This window comes from Ovis canadensis, chromosome 26 (genome assembly GCF_042477335.2).
Source record: "Ovis canadensis isolate MfBH-ARS-UI-01 breed Bighorn chromosome 26, ARS-UI_OviCan_v2, whole genome shotgun sequence".
NCBI classification, from domain to species: Eukaryota; Metazoa; Chordata; class Mammalia; order Artiodactyla; family Bovidae; genus Ovis; species Ovis canadensis.
Window position 1 is genome coordinate 23,988,815 of NC_091270.1, and position 19,582 is coordinate 24,008,396.

The 19,582-nt window shown below is 41.3% G+C and overlaps 1 protein-coding gene across 1 annotated transcript in view; it reads left to right on the forward strand.

Annotated features, from left to right (window-relative positions):
• Nucleotides 1-11,743: 11,743 nt before the first annotated feature.
• NEIL3 (nei like DNA glycosylase 3) overlaps nucleotides 11,744-19,582 on the forward strand; it is a 46,184-nt gene continuing 38,345 nt past the window's right edge. Inside the window, exon 1 of the mRNA XM_069573057.1 lies at nucleotides 11,744-11,992. Within this exon, the coding sequence (XP_069429158.1) occupies nucleotides 11,837-11,992 (156 nt within the window). The 5' untranslated portion in view covers nucleotides 11,744-11,836. The remainder of the gene's footprint in view (nucleotides 11,993-19,582) is intronic.

The following is a 19,582-nucleotide window of genomic DNA, read 5'->3' on the forward strand; positions in this document are numbered from 1 at the left end:
TTAATAGCATTTTTCTATACTTCTAGTGTCAAAATATTGGTTCTCTAAAAGTTGATAAATAAAACTTTTTTAAAACATATGATTCTTATCTTTGTAAAGCAAACCAACTCATTTTATGAGCCTAATATGACCCCAATATTTATTTATAAACTACAGTTATGTACTTTACAAACAACATAGTGTAGAGACTAAAAGCAAGACTGCCTTGGGGTCACACCTGTGTGAACTTAAGCAAGTTATATGATCACTCTGCCTCATTTGTCTTGCCTATAAAATGAGAAGAAAAAAATTTCCACTTAGGGTATTGTGAGGATTGAGTGAGTTAATACGTAGAAAGCATTTGTATAGCACAAAGTTGGTGTCATATAAAAGTCAGCTATTATTATTCTAGAATTAATATATTAATACATTAGCTACTATTAACCTAAAAATTAAAATGTTAAAATAAAATAAAAATAAATATTTACAGATGTTCTAATATTTTCTTCTTTTCCTCAATTGAGTGTACATAATTTACATTGGAGTCTATCACTTTAACAGTAAAAACTAACTAAAAATAGAAGATAATATTCCACTTAAAATATCAACCCAAAATATGAAATCCTAGGAATTAGAGCAATATAAGATTTCTAAAATTAATCAAGTGAGACCTTAATAAAACAAGGCATATTGACATTTTTAAAGCTACTGATAGTTTCCCAAGTTTATCTAAAACTCAGTGTGTGTATCTATCTATCTATCTATATCTATATATATCTCAATATAATCAATAGCTCAGTAGAATTTGCAGGAGAACATGAAACTGATTTTAAATATAATAAGGTTTATACATTCATACAAAGCTAATATAATTTTGAGAAGGAAGACTTAAGTAGGAACTCATGCACTATTAAGACATATAATAATAACACAATACTAAGAAACAGTATAGAATTGGTATAGGAACAGATAGACCAACAAAACAGAATAAAGAGACCAAACAGAATTATATATGAAGGCTAACTGCATATAACAATGATGGCATCACAGATGTGCGTGTGCTAAGTCACTTCAGTCACATGCAGCTGTTTGCCACCCTGTGGACTGTAGCCCACCAGACTCCTCTGTCCATGGGATTCTCCAGGCAAGGATACTGGAGTGGGTTGCCATGCCATTCTCCAGGGATCTTTCCAAACCAGGGATTGAACCCTCATCTCCTGTGGCTCCTGCAAGGCAGGGGGATTCTTTACTGATAAGACATGGGGAAAGCCCAATGGCATCATAGGTAAGAGGCCTAAATGTAAACATAAATTTATCCAGGGTATGCTGCATGACAAGCCAACCTAAAGTCTCACTGGCTTCTGACAATAGACTTTTTATTTCTTACTTGCAAGTTTATGATCGGATAAGAGAAGGTGCATTCAGTCAGCCAAAGGTGTCCAATGGTTGGGCCTGTCAGTGGTGTTGTGGAGTCTATTCCTGTGCAGGGACACATGGCAGGAATGGGTTAATAACAGTGGTGTGACGGAGTGAATGGGTAGCTGTGAATAACCACCAACCTATCACAATAAAACCATAAACAACAGTAATAGAAGAAATGTGGGGAGATATTTTTATGACATTAAAATACCTTGGACTTGGGGATACAAATTATAATGTAAAATACTGATAAGTTCAAATAGATAAAAACTAAGACTGAAGATAGAAAAGTTAGTCTATGTATGATGAATTGGGAAAGGCAGTTAGCATGATGTGGGCATTACTTTCTGGAATACAATAAGAACTCATGCACACATAAAAGAAAGGAAAACACTATATGTTTCAAGAGAACAGAAATTTTTCTCTGCCCTGATCGCTGTTGTATCCCCAGAGCTCAGATGAGCGCCTGGCAATACTGACTCCTCCTCCTAGCGTTTAATCTGCCTCAAGATTCACATCCCATCTGCCCTAGTCTCCAAGACAGACATATAGATTTCCTGTTGCTGCTGTAAGTAGTACATGTTTAGGGGCTTAAAACGACACACATTTATTCCCTAACTGTTCTGAAGGTTAGAGTTCAGGATCAGTCTCCCTGGCCAGGAGGTCAGCGGGGCTGCCTCCTTCTGCAGGTTCGCCCTCGTTCCTTTGGTGCCTGTCTCCCTCCTCCATTTCCAAAGGTATCATCACGTCTCCTTCACTGACTGCATCTGTACTCACACTACCTTTTTTGTGTTTGACCCTCATGCCTCTTCTTATCAGACCCTCATGATTACGTCGGGCACACTCAGATAATTCAGGATCATCTTATTTCACACTCTTTAATTTAATCACAGCTGTCAAATCCCTTTTGCCACTTCAGGAAACTTGTTCACAAATTCCATGGATCAGATCATGAACGTGTTGGTGGGGGGAGCATTATTCAGCTCTCTCCCTGCACCCCAGGCTTTCTCAACCTTGGCACAATTAGCGCTTTTGAATGGATAATTAATTATTTGTTCTGGTGGCTTGTCCTGAACCGTATAGAATATTTAGTAGCATCTTTTCCCTGGATCCATTAGATCCTAGAACTATCTCTTCCCCCTGGATGTGACCAAATGTTATGGATCAAGACCCACTGCTTCATGCCCTTCTGGGGATCACTTAATAAAGCGTATCTAAACATGTTAATCTGCTGCACAGAATCCTGTTTGTCCCCCTATTCCTTTCAACAGAATCTCCTACCCTCTCTAATAGAAAGAACCCCTCACACTTAGCATACCATTCAATTTTCCGTAACCTGGCTTCTCTGATTTCTCCCGGCCCCATCTGCCCCTACTCCCTGACCTCTTGTCCTTCAGATATTCTTGTAGTTCCCGAGATATGAGATTATGAGATTCTCTCATACCTCCTGGCATTGTAAATATGCTTCCCCCATCTGCCTAAAATTCCCCGTTTCCTTTTTCTTTATGCAATGAACTCGTACTTATATGTCCTCAGAATTTAGCTGAGATGCCTGGGACCAAGGTCTCCTCCCTGTGTCTGCTGGGAGCACCTGAGGTTACCTCTGTTTGCATGCTGGTGTTTATTTCTTCTTCTCTCTGCACTGGTTGGTGAGCTGTCTAGATCTCTGACTTTTATCCATTTCCATGGATCTAGCCATCTTCCTGCAACAAATTCAGGGCCCAATAATTTCACTGCTTTTCAAATGAATGAGGAAATGGCCTCATTCAAATGAATGAGGAAATGGCCTCAAGTTCATGCCTCAACTTGAGAGTGCTCTCCAGTAGCTGAAACAGAGAGGAATGTTGCTTCAAGGTATTTACAAAAATAATACACTTTTCTATTCCAGAACAGAAAATAAATTCATTCTCCTACCCTTTCTCATAGAAACAACCCCCCACAAAGAGAGTATCTGTGCTGTTTTGTGTTTATGAACTGCTTATTGTTTGTCCCAAATTAAGTTCATGCTCAGAAACTATCTTGGCTTACTAAATATGCTTAAATTAAGAAATAAATTAGAAAAATCCTTCTCATGGAGGATCTGGCAAAATTGAAGTGCCCTGTCCTAGACTTCACATCATTGTGAAAAGGTCAGATGTGTCAGAGCAGTTCTGTGGGCCACCTCGGAGCCCACAGTTGGCTCTGCAATTTCGATTTTGACTTTGCAAGAAGAAAACTGTCAGCTGGCACTTCCAGCCTTCACAATGAAACGAAATCCGCTGCTTTGCAAAGCCTCAGCATTTGGTATTTGCTCCAGATAATAGATGTGTCAAAAATGGTTTCTGTTGCTATGCATTTTATGCTGCTTCTTATAGCCTAACATTAAAAGTTTCTCTTAATGGGCAGAAACTGGAGACTCTTTAGTAAATATCACTGAAAACACCTGCATGTGATGTTCACTAATGACTATTTCCTCTATTCAGAGCTCAAATTAAGAGGGTGTTCAGAGAGGATGGGTGTTCTCTCTCTACTTGGTAAATATATTCAGGTAATTTATGTAAAACAGAAATTAAAAGAAATTTCCCCCATACTACATTTTTATCATTCAAGCTAAAAATCTGTCCACAGACATTGTAAAGAGAAGAGTAAAAACAAAGTTTCATTACACAAAATGTGTCAACGCTTAAATGCTAAAGGTGGCTCAGTGGTAGACAGTTCACCTGCCAGCGCAGGAGCCATAGGAGATCTGGCTTCAATCCTGGGTCGGGAAGGTCCCCCGGAGGAGGGAATGGCAACCCACTCCAGTGTTCTTGCCTGGGAAATCCCATGGACAGAGGAGCCTGGCGAGTTACAGTCCATGGGGTCATGAAAGAGTTGGACACCACTTAATGACTAAACAAGAACAGCAGATAAGCTAAAGGAAGCTTTTGAGATTGTCTTTAATTCCCACATGAGGCTGACTAAGATGTATGTTTCCTCTAAACAACCATTTCATAAGTTGTTGCTAAATATATTTGATTGTGGATAGCGTCATATAAGTGATGTTGCTGAAAACATTTGGCTAAGACCTTGGCTGGCCTGGTTGAATCCCAAGTCTGTTACCTTGAACATGTTACATAACCTCTCTGAGCCCTAGTTCTTACATTTGTAAAATGTATCTGTAAACTTTCTTAGAGGATATGCATTCAGCTAGGATTTAATGGCATCCCACTCCAGTACTCTTGCCTGGAAAATCCTATGGACAGAGGAGCCTGGTAGGCTGCAGTCCATGGGGTCACTGAGGGTCAGACATGACTGAGCTACTTCACTTTCACTTTGCACTTTCATGCATTGGAGAAGGAAATGACAAACCACTCCAGTGTTCTTGCCTGGAGAACCCCAGGGACGGGGGAGCCTCGTGGGCTGCCATCTCTGGGGTTGCACAGAGTCGGACACGACTGAAGTGACCTAGCAGTAGCAGCAGGATTTAAGATTGGGAGAATTTCAGGAAACTGGGATGAAGACAAAGTTAAGAAATAAGAAAACGTGAGAATTATAGCATGAGCCAAGAAACAGAAAGTACCGAGAACAGCAAATAGGATTTATCCTAATTCCTTGGATTTGTAGTGTTTTACAGTTTTTGAAGTGCTTTCCTATATCTTACCTTAATTGTGAATTAAAGCAAAAAACATCATGTGGAGGTTTATAAGAAAAGTATGTTTTATTTTACATGAGAAAAAAGTGCGTTCTAGAGAAAATGAATGGCTTTTATAAAGTCATCAAGTAATAAATAATGCTTAAGAAGAAAGAGTCTAAAGCAGAGTAGGTTTACTTGCAATGGTGACATGACTCTTTATAAACACTGAAGCTGCACAGTGCATACAAGTTTGCTCCTAATTGCATGTAAGGAGGGATAACGGAGAAATACGCAAAGACTCAAAGGCTAGTCACAGTGAAACAAAATCTGTCTTGGCCTCGAGGGGCACATTAGTGACATCTCGCAATGTCTTCAGTGTTACTCCCCAGCTCTTAACTCAGCTCTCTGGAGGATGGTAAACCTAATTCTAATTAAATATTTCATTCGATCCAAATGTGCACCAGTACACAACAGCTAAAGAGAATAAGTCCATGACAAATCAGTCAGATGACTGAAAATTGTGATGGTTATAAAATATGTTCACAAATTATTTGATTCTTCTCGCTTCTAGGGACAAAGCTAAATTCCCCTCCCTTCCCCTCTGGGGGCTGTTCAGAATGACTGGATTCTAATGAAAGAAGTGAGGCTATGGGTGTGACGCTGTGGAGACAAGGAGTAAAGACCATTACAGCTTTCTCCTGGCCTTGTCACTTGGATCACACACTCTGGGATGTCACCTGCCACATCAGGAAAACAGCTGAGCACCCCTCTGCTGAGGCCCATAATGGAGAAACCAAGGCCTCCTGCCAATAGCTGTGCAAGAGAGCCTTCTCTTATATGGGTATTCTAGCTACAATCAAGCATTTAGACTGAAACTGCTTGACAAGCACTGATCTAGAACCACCCAGCCCAACCCCTACAAGTTCTTGACCTGAAGAAACTTTGAAATATGAAATGAAGTAATTTGTTAGGTAGCAAAAAGTAAATAAATGAATAAAAAGGTAAACCTGAATAAACTGTATGAAGACTCAGTATCAGTTCAGTAGCTCAGTCATGTCCGACTCTCTGCGACCTCATGAAGCACAGTAGGCCAGGCCTCCCTGTCCATCACCAACTCCCGGAGTTTACCCAAACACATGTCCATTGAGTCGGTGATGCTGTCTAACCATCTCATCCTGTCGTCCCCTTCTTCTCCAGCCTTCAATCTTTCCCAACATCAGGGTCTTTCAAAAGAGTCGCTCTTCTTATCACGTGGCCAAAATATTGGAGTTTCAGCTTTAACATCAGTCCTTCCAAAAAACACCCAGGACTGACTTCCTTTAGGATGGACTAGATGGATCTCCTTGCAGTCCAAGGGACTCTCAAGAGTCTCCTCCAACACCACAGTTAAAAGCATCAATTCTGTGCTCAGCTTTCTTTATACTCCAACCCACACAACCATACATGACCACTGGAAAAACAATAGCCTTGACTAGATGGACCTTTGTGGACAAAGTAATATCTGTTTTTCAATATGCTATATAGGTTGGTCATAACTTTCCTTCCAAGGAGTAAGCATCTTTTAATTTCATGGCTGCAATCACCATCTGTACTGATTTTGGAGCCCAACAAAATAAAGTTAGCCACTGTTTCCACTGTTTCTCCATCCATCTGCGATGAAGTGATGGGACCAGATGCCATGGTCTTGTTTTCTGAATGTTCAGCTTTAATCCAACTTTTTACCTGTCCTCTTTCACTTTTATCAAGAGGCTCTTTAGTTCTTCACTTTCTGCCATAAGGGTGGTGTCATCTGCATATCTGAGGTTATTGATATTTCTCGCGGCAATCTTGATTCCAGCTTGTGTTTCTTCCAGCCCAGCTTTTCTCATGATGTACTCTGCATAGAAGTTAAATAAGCAGGGTGACAATATACAGCCTTGACGTACTCCTTTTCCTATCTGGAACCAGTCTGTTGTTCCATGTCCAGTTCTAACTGTTGCTTCCTGACCTGCATACAGGTTTCTTAAGAGGCAGATCAGGTGGTCTGGTATTCCCATCTCTTTCAGAATTTTCCTCAGTTTATTGTGATCCACACAGTCAAAGGCTCTGGCATAGTCAATAAAACAGAAATAGATGTTTTTCTGGAACTCTGTTGCTTTTTTGATGATCCAGCAGATGTTGGCAATTTGATCTCTGGTTCCTCTGCCTTTTCTAAAACCAGCTTGAACATCTGGAAGTTCATAGTTCACATTTTGCTGCAGTCTGGCTTGGAGAATTTTGAGCATTACTTTGCTATCGTGTGAGATGAGTGCAATTTTGCAGTAGTTTGAGCATTCTTTGGCATTGCGTTTCTTTGGGATTGGAAGGAAAACTGACCTTTTCCAGTCCTGTGGCCACTACTGAGTTTTCCAAATTTGCTAGCATGTTGAGTGCAGCACTTTCACAGCATCATCTTTCAGGATTTGAAATAGCTCCACTGGAATGCCATCACCTCCACTAGCTTTGTTCGTAGTGATGCTTCCTAAGGCCCACTTGACTTCACTTTCCAGGATGTCTGGTTCTAGGTGAATGATCACACCATCGTGATTATCTTGGTCGTGAAGATCTTTTTTGTACAGTTCTTCTGTGTATTCTTGCCACCTCTTCTTAATATCTTCTGCTTCTGTTAGGTCCAGACCATTTCTGCCCTTTATCAAGCCCATCTTTGAATGAAATGTTCCCTTGGTGTCTCTAATATTCTTGAAGAGATCTCTAATCTTTCCCATTCTATTGTTTTCCTCTATTTATTTGTATTGATTGCTGAGGAAGGCTTTGTTATCTTCCTTGCTATTCTTTGGAACTCTGCATTCAAATGGGTATATCCTTCCTTTTCTCCTTTGCTTTTTGCTTCTCTTCTTTTCACAGCTTTTTGTAAGGCCTCCTCAGACAGCCATTTTGCTTTTTTGCATTTCTTTTTCTTGGGGATTGTCTTGATCCCTGTCTCCTGTACAATATCATGAACCTCTGTCCATAGTTCATCAGGCACTCCGTCTAGCAGAACTAATCCCTTAAATCTATTTCTCACTTCCACTGTATAATCATAAGAGATTTGATTTAGGTCTTACCTGAATGGTGTAGTGGTTTTCTCCTCTTTCTTCAATTTCAGTCTGAATTTGGCAATAAAGAGTTCATGGTCTGAGCCACAGTCAGCTCCCAGGCTTGTTTTTGTTGACTGTATAGAGCTTCTCCATGTTTGGCTGCAAAGAATATAATCAATCTGATTTCGGTGTTGACCATCTAGTGATGTCCATGTGTAGAATCTCTTGTGTTGATGGAAGAGGGTGTTTTCTATGACCAGTGGGTTCTCTTGGCAAAACTCTATTAGCCTTTGACCTGCTTCATTCTGTATTGCAAGGCCAAATTTGCCTGTTAGTCCTGGTATTTCTTGGCATCCTACTTTTGCACTCTAGTCCCCTTTAATGAAAAGGACATTTTTTGGGGGGTGTTAGTTCTAAAAGGTCTTGTAGGTCTTCATAGAACCATTCAACTTCAGCTTCTTTAGTGTTACTGGTCAGAGTATAGACTTGGATTACCATGATATTGAATGGTTTACCTTGGAAATGAACAGAGATCATTCTGTTGTTTTTGAGATTGCATCCAAGTACTGCATTTCAGACTCTTTTGTTGACTATGATGGCTACTCCATTTCTTCTAAGGGATTCAGAAAAATATCTATTTCTGCTTTATTGACTATGCCAAAGCCTTTGACTGTGTGGATCACAATAAACTGAGGAAAATTCTGAGAGAGATGGGCATACCAGACCACCTGACCTGCCTCTTAAACCTATATGCAGGTCAGGAAGCAACAGTTAGAACTGGACATGGAACAACAGACTGGTTTCAGATAGGAAAAGGAGTACGTCAAGTCTGTGTATTGCCACCCTGCTTATTTAACTTATATGCAGAGTACATCATGAGAAATGCTGGGCTGGAAGAAACACAAGCTGGAATCAAGATTGCCGCGAGAAATATCAATAACCTCAGATATGCAGATGACACCACCCTTATGGCAGAAAGTGAAGAGGAACTAAAAAGCCTCTTGATGAAAGTGAAAGAGGAGAGTGAAAAAAGTTGGTTTAAAGTTCAACATTCAGAAAACGAAGATCATGGCATCCGGTCCCATCACTTCATGGGAAATAGATGGGGAAACAGTGGAAACAGTGTCAGACTTTATTTTGGGGGGCTCCAAAATCACTGCAGATGGTGACTGCAGCCATGAAATTAAAAGACTCTTACTCCTTGGAAGAAAAGTTATGACCAACCTAGATAGCATATTGAAAAGCAGAGACATTACTTTGCCGACTAAGATCCGTCCAGTCAAGGCTATGGTTTTTCCAGGGGTCATGTATGGATGTGAGAGTTGGACTGTGAAAAAGGCTGAGCGCTGAAGAATTGATGCTTTTAACTGTGGTGTTGTAGATGACTCTTGAGAGTCCCTTGGACTGCAAGGAGATCCAACCAGTCCATTCTGAAGGAGATCAGCCCTGGGATTTCTTTGGAAGGAATGATGCTAAAGCTGAAACTCCAGTACTTTGGCCACTTCATGCAAAGAGTTGACTCACTGGAAAAGACTCTGATGCTGGGAGGTATTGGGGGCAGGAGGAGAAGGGGATGACAGAGGATGAGATGGCTGGATGGCATCACTGACTCGATGTACGTGAGTCTGAGTGAACTCCGGGAGTTGGTGATAGACAGGGAGGCCTGGCGTGCTGCGATTCACGGGGTCGCAAAGAGTCAGACATGACTGAGCAACTGAACTGAACTGAACTGAACTGCCCACAGTAGTAGATATAATGGTCATCTGAGTTAAATTTACCCATTCCAGTCCATCTTAGTTCTCTGATTCCTAGAATGTCAACATTCACTCTTGCCATCTCCTGTTTGACCACTTCCAATTTGCCTTGATTCGTGGATATAATATTCCAGGTTCCTATGCAATATTGCTCTTTACAGCATCCGTCCTTGCTTCTATCACCAGTCCCATCTACAGCTGGGTATTGTTTTGTTTTGGCCCTATCCCTTCATTCTTTCTGGAATTATTTTTCCACTGATCTCCAGTAGCATATTGGGCACCTACCAACCTGGGGAGTTCATCTTTCAGTGTCCTACCGTTTGCCTTTTTATACAGTTCATGGGGTTCTCAAGGCAAGAATACTGAAGTGGTTTGCCATTCCCTTCTCCAGTGGACCACATTCTTCAGACCTCTCCACCATGACCCATCCGCCGTCTTGGGTGCCCCCACTGGGCATGGCTTAGTTTCATTGAGTTAGACAAGGCTGTGGTCCATGTGATCATATTGGCTAGTTGTCTGTGATTTTGGTTTCAGATTGTCTGCCCTCTGATGCCCTCTCTCAGCACCTACCGTCTTCCCTGGGTTTCTGTTACCTTTGACATGGTGTATCTCTTTGCGGCTGCTCCAGCAAAGCACAGCTGGTGCTCCTTACCTTGGATGTGGGATAGCTCCTCTCAGCCATGGCCCCTGAACTTGGGCATATGAAGTCTGTCTTCCATCAAAGGGCAGAAGTCATGACTGAATTTGTGTTGTTAGGGAATAGGATTCTTCCTTGACTATTTTGTAACCTGACCTAGAAGTGTAAACAGTAATTAAACTAGGAAGTACAAAGAATCCTGAGCCTGATCCAGCTAACTTTTTATGACTAATCTCTCCCTACAGAGAGAAAAACATTATTTTCCCAATTTTTAAATTTAAATCATTAGTATATATATTCTTCTGGTTTAATGATGGCCGTGATATGCTTACTAAATTTTTGATAAATTGACGTGTTTTAATGTGCTATATTTTAATTTTCAAAAAGGATTAGATTTTTCATTATTTAAAAAGTTGTATGGAGTCATTATATATTTTCATATGTGCAACATTATGTAAATTCGAAAAACTATGCATTGCCTCAAATTTATATAGAGCCCTGCCTTTTTACAAAACAATTTCAAATGGTACTCATCTCGGACATCCCAAAATATTTGTATGAATTTTTGTAGAATCTTGCTTAGCTCAGGTATCAAAACATGAAGTGGATTTTAACATAGACAGTAAGATATACTTGGCATATTAGGCCACGTTTTCTAAGACATGCTAAACCTATAGGTGAAGTGAAGTGAAGTCGCTCAGTCGTGTCCGACTATTTGCGACCCCATGGATTGTAGCCTAACCAGGCTCCTCTGTCCATGGGATTTTCCAGGCAATAGTACTGGAGTGGATTGCCATTTCCTTCTCCAGGGGATCTTCCCGACCCAGGGATCGAACCCAGGTCTCCCACATTGTAGAAAGACGCTTTACCGTCTGAAACCTATAGGAGAAAAGTAAAAGCTGCTTGTTGTAAAAACCTTCCCGAGTCCCTCTGCGCCCACCCAAGCCTGAGGAGGGCCTGCAGAAACCTGAGGCGTGCCAGGCCACCTCGGACTTCGGGAAGAGTAAGAGAATCAGGTCACAAAACGTGCGTGTACCGTTCAGCTCAACAAGGGCAAAACTTCAAAGCAAAGGAAACAAAATTAGAGCTTCTGAGGATATACAGGTCGGCCCCCAGAGGAGGGTGGTGAGTGAGCAGCAACAATTCTCTCCTTTCTATTGCACCCCCGCGTCTGTGCCCGAAGGCTGGGCCACTGCGCCTGCGCCGAGAAGCCGGGCCCGGGGCCGTGAGGAGGGTGCGGCTGGAGGGGCGGGGCCGGGCCGGGGCCGGGGCGGGGCCAGGAGCGCGCGAGATTTGAACTTCTAGGAGGAGCTAAGTATCTCCGTTGAGGTGAAGTTACGCGGCAGTTTTCTCAGCTGGCTTTGCAACTTAGTGGGGCGCAGCGCGGGCCCGGGCGATGGTGGAAGGCCCGGGTTGTACTCGAAATGGAGAGAAGATTCGGGCGCGTGTGCGCCCGGGCCAGGCGGTGACTGACGTGCGGGGCCGCGCGCTGCAGGGCCTGGGGGGGCCCGGCTCGCCGCCCGCCGTCTCCGGGCCTGCGGGCCCCTCACAGGTGAGCAGCTTCCGTGTCTCGCTAGGGGATCAGCAGTGGGAGATAGAACAAAAAGCTCATCGGTTTCCAGGGTCCAAAGTGCCTTAGCTCTGGTCAAGGCTTCCTGCTGCTGCTGCTAAGTCACTTCAGGCGTGTCCGACTCTGTGGACCCCGTGGACAGCAGCCCACCAGGCTTCTCGGTCCACTGGAGTGCCCAGGCAAGAATACTGAAGTGGGTTGTCACTTCCTTCTCCACAAGGCTTCCTGGGGCCTCTCCTTTCCTAACACGTACCTTGACCTCACCTGAGGGAGAATGCCCTACTGGTGCGCCTGCGCGGTTGAGGGTTGGTTGCTGGACCGCCGAGTTAAGGCCGCATTGGAGATGCCCATGTGGGAAGTGATGGAAGGTGTTTTATTCCATGCCACCTTGCTTAGCTTCTTTACAACCCAGCAAAAGATGGTTTCCTTCTATCCATAGCCGCATTTTCTGCCGTTAATATTTTCAGTACTCCAGTACTCTTGCCTGGAAACTCCCATGGACGGAGGAGCCTGGTAGGCTGCAGTCCATGGGGTCGCTGAGAGTTGGACACGACTCAGTGACTTCACTTCCACTTTTCACTTTCATGCACTGGAGAAGGAAATGGCAACCCACTCCAGCGTTCTTGCCTGGAGAATCCCAGGGACGGGGGAGCCTGGTGGGCTGCCGTCTATGGGGTCACACAGAGTTGGACAGGACTGAAGCGACTTAGCAGCAGCAGCAGCAGCAGCTGCTGTTAATATTATCAGATGCCTGCAACCTCTGTTATTTTTTTTTTTTCTGTTTTTCACGTTTTAAAAACAGTAAGCTTGTAGAATAAAATTCTAGCTTCTCGCCTGCCTAATATTCTCCAACTGAAAGTGTATTATAACTAATATATAATCCTAAAATTTCCCACAGAAGGTTTGGCACCACCCTGTCCACTCAACTCAATATTGCCATCTAATGAAGGGGCAGAACCATTTTGGATCCCTTAAGTGAATTTATTTCTTTTTAAAGGAAGTTGTAGCACAGCTTCTTGCCACTCAGGCATGCATTGCAGGTGGTGTGATTTTCATTTGGTAAGAACTTAGAACTTGTACTGAAAATATTCTGATTAAAACTCGTGCCTTAAAAGCCCTTCAGATGTACGGATGATTGTATTTCATGAATGCATGCATTATTGCGCTGTACTTCAATTTCTCCTGCAAAGCTTCATCATAGCCTTTGGTCTTGGAAGAAAAAGTTGCTTGCTATGAAATTAGCATATGCTTACAACTTGAAAGAAATGAAGTTCTAAGTCTGAGTAAATACATTTTCAAACTTGGACAAAGAGTAATTTTTGCATCTCCTTCCAATTGCCCTTGTGTTTTATTTATTTTGACTATATGTCAGTTAGTACTCTGTACCTGTTCTTTTATTATAGTGTTTCTCTCAAAATCATTTCAGGATACCACAGAGATGAATCCTGAGTAGTCTCTTAAGAGTATAGAAAAATCACTCATTCAACAGAATTTTGAATACTCAAGGAACCTCAGTAACAGAATCTAACACTTCCCCTTGTGGAGGCTATTCTTTAGTTGGGAAGGTACATAGACATTCATTAGGTGAAAACAGAAAGAAATACAAGTTGATTAAATTCTCTAAAGTAAAGATACATGGTTCCATGAGAACTTACAGGAAGTTCAGGGATGGCTTTGCTGAGAAAGTAACAATTAAGCTGAGGTGTGAAGGGTGAGGAGATACCTAGATCTGAACTGAAGGTGGAACACTGCAGGCAATAGCAAAGGAAGAGAGATTGAAAGAAATCTGGTGTGGCTGGAAAGGGGATGATGAGATACAGGGAACGTGGTTTGAAATAAGACAAAATTGAGATTGCTGGTCGAAGTCAGATCCTGAGAATCTTTGCAGAACTTTGTAGGGACTCGACTCATTCTGGAATAATGGGGGTCTTTGAAGGGTGTTAAGATCCAGTGACACTTTGAAAGATCATTCTCCTTGCAAAGGAAAATTATAAGACTGGCAAAAAGCCAGGGTACATGCTGCCTTCTCAGGTGAGATTACAGGAATCTGAGAAGGCTACCTGGAGCACAAAGGAGGGGGCTGGTGACAAATGAAGAGAAGGGAACAGAATTGCTATTTTGGAAGTAAGGGAGTAGGGTGTGGTAATGGACATGGCATGAATATGTTACGGATATCATAATTTACATCATTAAACAATAATATATTCTGTATTAAGTTTTAAGCTATTACTAGCTCCTGAGGATACGAGTCAGATAAATTTACTTCCTTGAGAATCCCATTTAATGTTTTAAATAGACATTACCTCATTGGTCTTCAGGCCAGACCAGCATGAACATTTCCTTTCCATTTACGATTATCTTCAGTTCCAAGGCATAAAGTGCTTTTGAAGAACTGTTATATATCATTTCATTATAAAAAATAATAACCCCATGATAAAGGATTAACCTGATTCTACAGATAAGGAATGTGAAGCTTGAAGTGAGTTTAAATAATTAAGTTGCCCGGTATCACATGCCTAGGAAGGGCTGAACCAGGTGTAATCTTTCTTCTTTCAAACTCCAAAGCCTACACTTTTAACCATAGTTCCCCTCAGTTATAAAAGGTTCAGTAGGAAAATGACTGATTCATTTTGGCAAGAATACCATACTGCTCAGCATATAGTGATGACTACTTATTAATCAGAGAAGTGAGATGTTAAGTTTTTGGCTGTGTCTGCCACCATTTTTACTTTTGTTCAGTTTAGCCAGTTGGCTTACCTACTTTGGTAATGCTAATGGCTTCCATTCCCATATTCACAGTGCAGCCTGATAATATAATGTAGATGCTTCGTCAGTGGTTGGGAAATTAATAATATCACTTGGAAAGCAATCACTGAACATTACTATATTTAATACTTTGACATAAAGAGGTATTAAAAGTTGGAATAGGTCTTTATGATTTGGAATCAAGAATCTTGTTCTATGGGAACTGGCTTTGAAAATCAATATGAAATGAATAACCCCTTTGTGAAAATCAATATGGAAATAATAATCCCTTTATCATTGGGAATATTCTAAATATTTTGCCATAGCTTCACTTTATGGGCCCTTGATCTAAAGAAATAATAATCTTTGTAAACATGAAGGGTCTTTGCATTTTAGAGGAGCATTGAATCCATAGTGTTAGTCGCTCAATCGTGTCTGACTTTTTTGAGATCCTGCCAGGCTCCTCTGTCCATGGAATTCTCCAGGCAAGAATACTAGAATGGGTAGCCATTCCCTTTTCCAGGGGATCTTCCCAACCCAGGGTTTGAACCCGGGTCCCCCACACTGTGGGCAGATTCTTTACCGATTGAACCACCAGGGAAGCCCTATAGTAAATTTCATCAAAACGTGGTAGGTTGTCACAGATCTCTGGCATGATCACTACTTAAATAGGTGATCCCATGCTTCCTAGACCTTTATGCCTGAGCATTAAAGCTATTCAAAGGTTTCTGCTACTGACTTGAAATCATTAGTTTTCACAAGGCAGCAGCTGAAAAATAATAACTGCATGTGATCTTTATATTGCAATAAACATGAAAAAGTACAAGGGAGAGTTAAATAAATACTGATTGGGCATATAAAATAAATGAGTTAAACTCCAGATAACCATTGTACCAAAAAGAAGAACTCCACCTGTGTAGCTACTGTTGTAATGAATCAGCTACTGCGGCCTGTAGTCGTCCTCTTGGCTCAAGTTTGAAGTTCATGGAGAACATGTCCTAAGGCATGTCTCCTTGTGACAAGTGACCCCCATTTTGAAGAAGAAAGCCTAGCCATAGAAGCCCAGCATTTGCTAGTCGTGCATGCACTATATTACTTCTGAGTTTTGATCCACTGTCTTGTCAGCATAAAATTATGCAATTCTGTAAGCACATCGCATAAAACTCTGCTGGAGCTTTTGGAACCTTATGGTAAGAAACAGCACTGGAATATAAATGAACATGTCTGCTTAATGAGCTGTGAAGAGTCAATCCTTCGATTTTAATTGTTGGGTGGATACAATATTTTGGTGAAATCGGTGTGTAATCTGCATATGTTTTCAGTTTCCTTTCACAAAACAGAATATGAAACAGTTTATAAGCATTCATTTCATTTGAAACATAATCCTCTGGCTACTCTCTCTCTCCTTAAGATTTGATATATGTATGTAATATGCTAGCTATTCTTACTCATCTTGATATGCCCTTCACAGTGTCTCAGAGTTATTTAGTAAACATTTGAATGGATCGAGAAGAGCAAAGTTTTAAATAGTGCAAAAATAGTTTTGATGAAAGATTTAAAAATAAATTCAATTTGGAGTCTTTCTCCGTGAGTGTGTATTTTGTTATGCATGTTAAATGGAAATTTCTATTACAAGAAAATAATGAAGCCACATAATAAAAGTTTTCCTCCCTCCTTTCTCTTTATGGTGGAGGAAGTGGAAATCATAATTCATTTGATTGCCGTTATATGAAGGAATGAGCTAATCCACAGAGGTTAATTTTCTAGCTAAATGAAGCTTATTCATTTAAATCTAAAAAGAGGTTTTTAAACTTGTATAGAACATGCATAATAGTATTACATTATTCCATGGATCTGGGTAATGGTTTCATCTTAATGATTCAGGATCATTACTACCAGCATTCAGCATTACATGGAGTCATGGCGCAAGAGTGAACAGAGAACGGTTAAGGAAACTCAGGGAGATGATTCTCCACAGCCATTGGAGCTTTTAGTGAACCCTAAAGTGTTGGGGATGACGTAGAGAGAACATCTGATCATCTTGATTTTTGAATTCCAGCTCCCTTGTTGCTTATACTCACATCTTTGCCTATTTGGTCAGAATCAGATTATAGGACACATAAAACTCTTAGCTTAGTGCCACAGTAGTAGTGTTAGTCACTCAGTTGTGTCCGACTCTGTGACTCCGTGGGCTGTAGCCTGCCTGCCAGGCTCCTCCATCCATGGGATTCTCCAGGCAAGAATACTGGAGTGCACTGCCATTCCCTTCTCCAGGGATCTTCCCGACCCAGGGATCGAACCCGGGTCTCCTACATTGCAGGCAGACTCTTTACTGTCTGAGCTGCAGTAAAAGTCCTGGTAATTGTTCCTTTTTCTCCCAGATCAGGGCTTTCTCACCAGACCCACCTATCTGATGATGACTTTATGAAGGGGTGTAATCTTCTGGCGTAATCATATTGTGTATAAAACATTTAGCCTCTGAGTAAGTGCTTATAGCCTCTGCTCTTACAAAATTGTAAGACCTCTTTTAGGGGGCTTAGAGACCATTTTAAAGTTAGGTTTTTTTGATAGTTTAAATGGATAGATAAGTGGCTTGTGATTACTAAAAGTATTGTTGTATTGGGGGTAAAAAGCATGTGGGGGACAAAAAGAGACTGTGAATGTAAATATGGTATATTTTTCCTCTCTAGGGGAAATATGTAACTGAACTAGAGGTGAACCATTTATCTGTGGAAAAGCCTTATTCTGTTCTTAAAAGTTCATCTTCCTTGTTCACCCATGGATAGGCAGGATAAATGGTAATCAGCACAATAAATCATGTGCTGTCTCCAAAGATATATGTTGTTTTGATGATTTCCTATTATTAAGCCACTTGAAAATGAGAAGGTGAACCCTTCTAAATCATACTTAAAATTGTGGCAAAGGTTATTTTCTTCTCTTATTTCAGGGGAAAGAAAAAAGAATGAAAAGTTCAGATAATACAGTAACAAGTTTATAAGGGTCAAAATGAGAAAGTCAGGTACATATTGGACAATTGTGTATAGTTACAGCAAAGATAATAGGCTTGTGGAAATTAATTTTTGAATTTGCATGGGCTGCTGAATCTTGTATGAAGAGGTGATAACCCCGGGTTCTACAGTAGGACAACTGAATCTCTTGTAGTTCTTAGGTTTATTGCAAAAGCCTTGCCTTGTTTGTACATAAGAGCTCTCAAAATAAATGGAACAAACCATCACTGCTACATAAGAATTTCTCCCTCAAATGGTGTTTTAAAAGAAGAAAAAAACAGTTAAAAATGTGTGCAGGTGCTTGAGATGGTCAGTTATAAATTGAAATTTTTATTTTGCCTGGAGTATATTCTCTAGAGCAGATTATTTTAGAAATGATAGTGTACTAGGGATCAGGTGATTTAGGTCAAGTGCCCACATGATAAACGATTTGTATCATCTCCCTCAAAACCCAAATAAGGTGTTAGAATAGGTGTTTTTAAAGCAGTCATTTAAATGCTAAGTAAACATCTTAAGTAAAAACCAGGGCAGGCTGGGACTGGTTGCTGAAATCCTAAACCTTCCCGTAAAGTTCTTTTTACTTAATGGGAAATTCTGATTAACTATAATATTTTACATACATCTAGCTTTTGGTAGTAACTTGGTGCTCCTATATTTAAGCCTCATTTCTTTGAAGATAATTAGAAAATAAGAGACTAGGATGTTAATAATTCTCAAAGCAGCTAAAACAGTTGGTGGAACAGAAGTGTTTGCCAAGAAACCTTGGGAAAGGTATAGCAAGATGGGGATGATGGGTGGGGAATACCAAGAGGGAAGGAGGAAGGGATCTGGTTCATCCCACAGATGTTTCCTGAGCTCCAGACATTGTGTGAAGTGCCCAGGGATAAGGAAACACCATAGTTGCTGTCCACAGGAAGCTCACAGACAACTAAGGGAGAAACACGAGCCACAGACACTTGTTCAGTTGGTAAGTGCCAGCACAGCGGTTGTAGAAAGCCCTGTGCTGGGTTTGGCAGGTAGAAAGCCTCAAGATGATTCTTCTTCCCAGGCAGGGAAATTCTAGTCCCAGTGAGTGTACTGGAGTGTATCGCGAGTGACAAACCGTGTATGTGAGCAGGGAAGAGGTTATGCTAACATGTCTTTTTAATTCCCAAGCACCTCATCAAGTATTAAAAAACTAATTCTGACACACAGTTGAGCCAAGGGCTCGCGGCATCTGTAGCTGGAGCAGGCTGTGCCACAGAAGTCATCTGATGGTGTCAGGTCTGTGTGTTTCCGCAGCTCCGGCCTCTCCATGTGTGATCGTTCCCCACCTGCCCTCTGCTGATGTCTGTATTGTCATAGTCACCTTCACCTTCATCAGGCCCAAAACATCTTTTTTCAGTATTTGTAGAGACTTTAATATCATCCCTTTCCACATTCTGTTTTTGGTGTCCTATTCTGTGTTATTTTTGATTATAGAGACTATAGAGTACAAAACCAGGACACCTGTGAAGATTTGGCTTCTGGTTCCTTGAGCCTCTGTCCATCAGGATACCATGGTTCACTTCTCGTGGACAGTTGTTTGAAGAGACTTACTGGTGTCATGCATTTCAAGTATATTGGCATTTGTGTTTTTTGACTCATCCTCCTATGTACAAGCAATTTATGTTTAAGGGCACATGCTCCTCTTTGTCTTGTTAATAAGTGGTCCAGGAACCCTAACATTTGGGAGGGCCTTCTGCTGAATCCTCCTTTGGCTGGAGAGACATTTCCCATGGTCAGATCCATTAGACTTCCTAAAACCTCTGATGGTTGGCAGTAATTGGACAGCATGTAG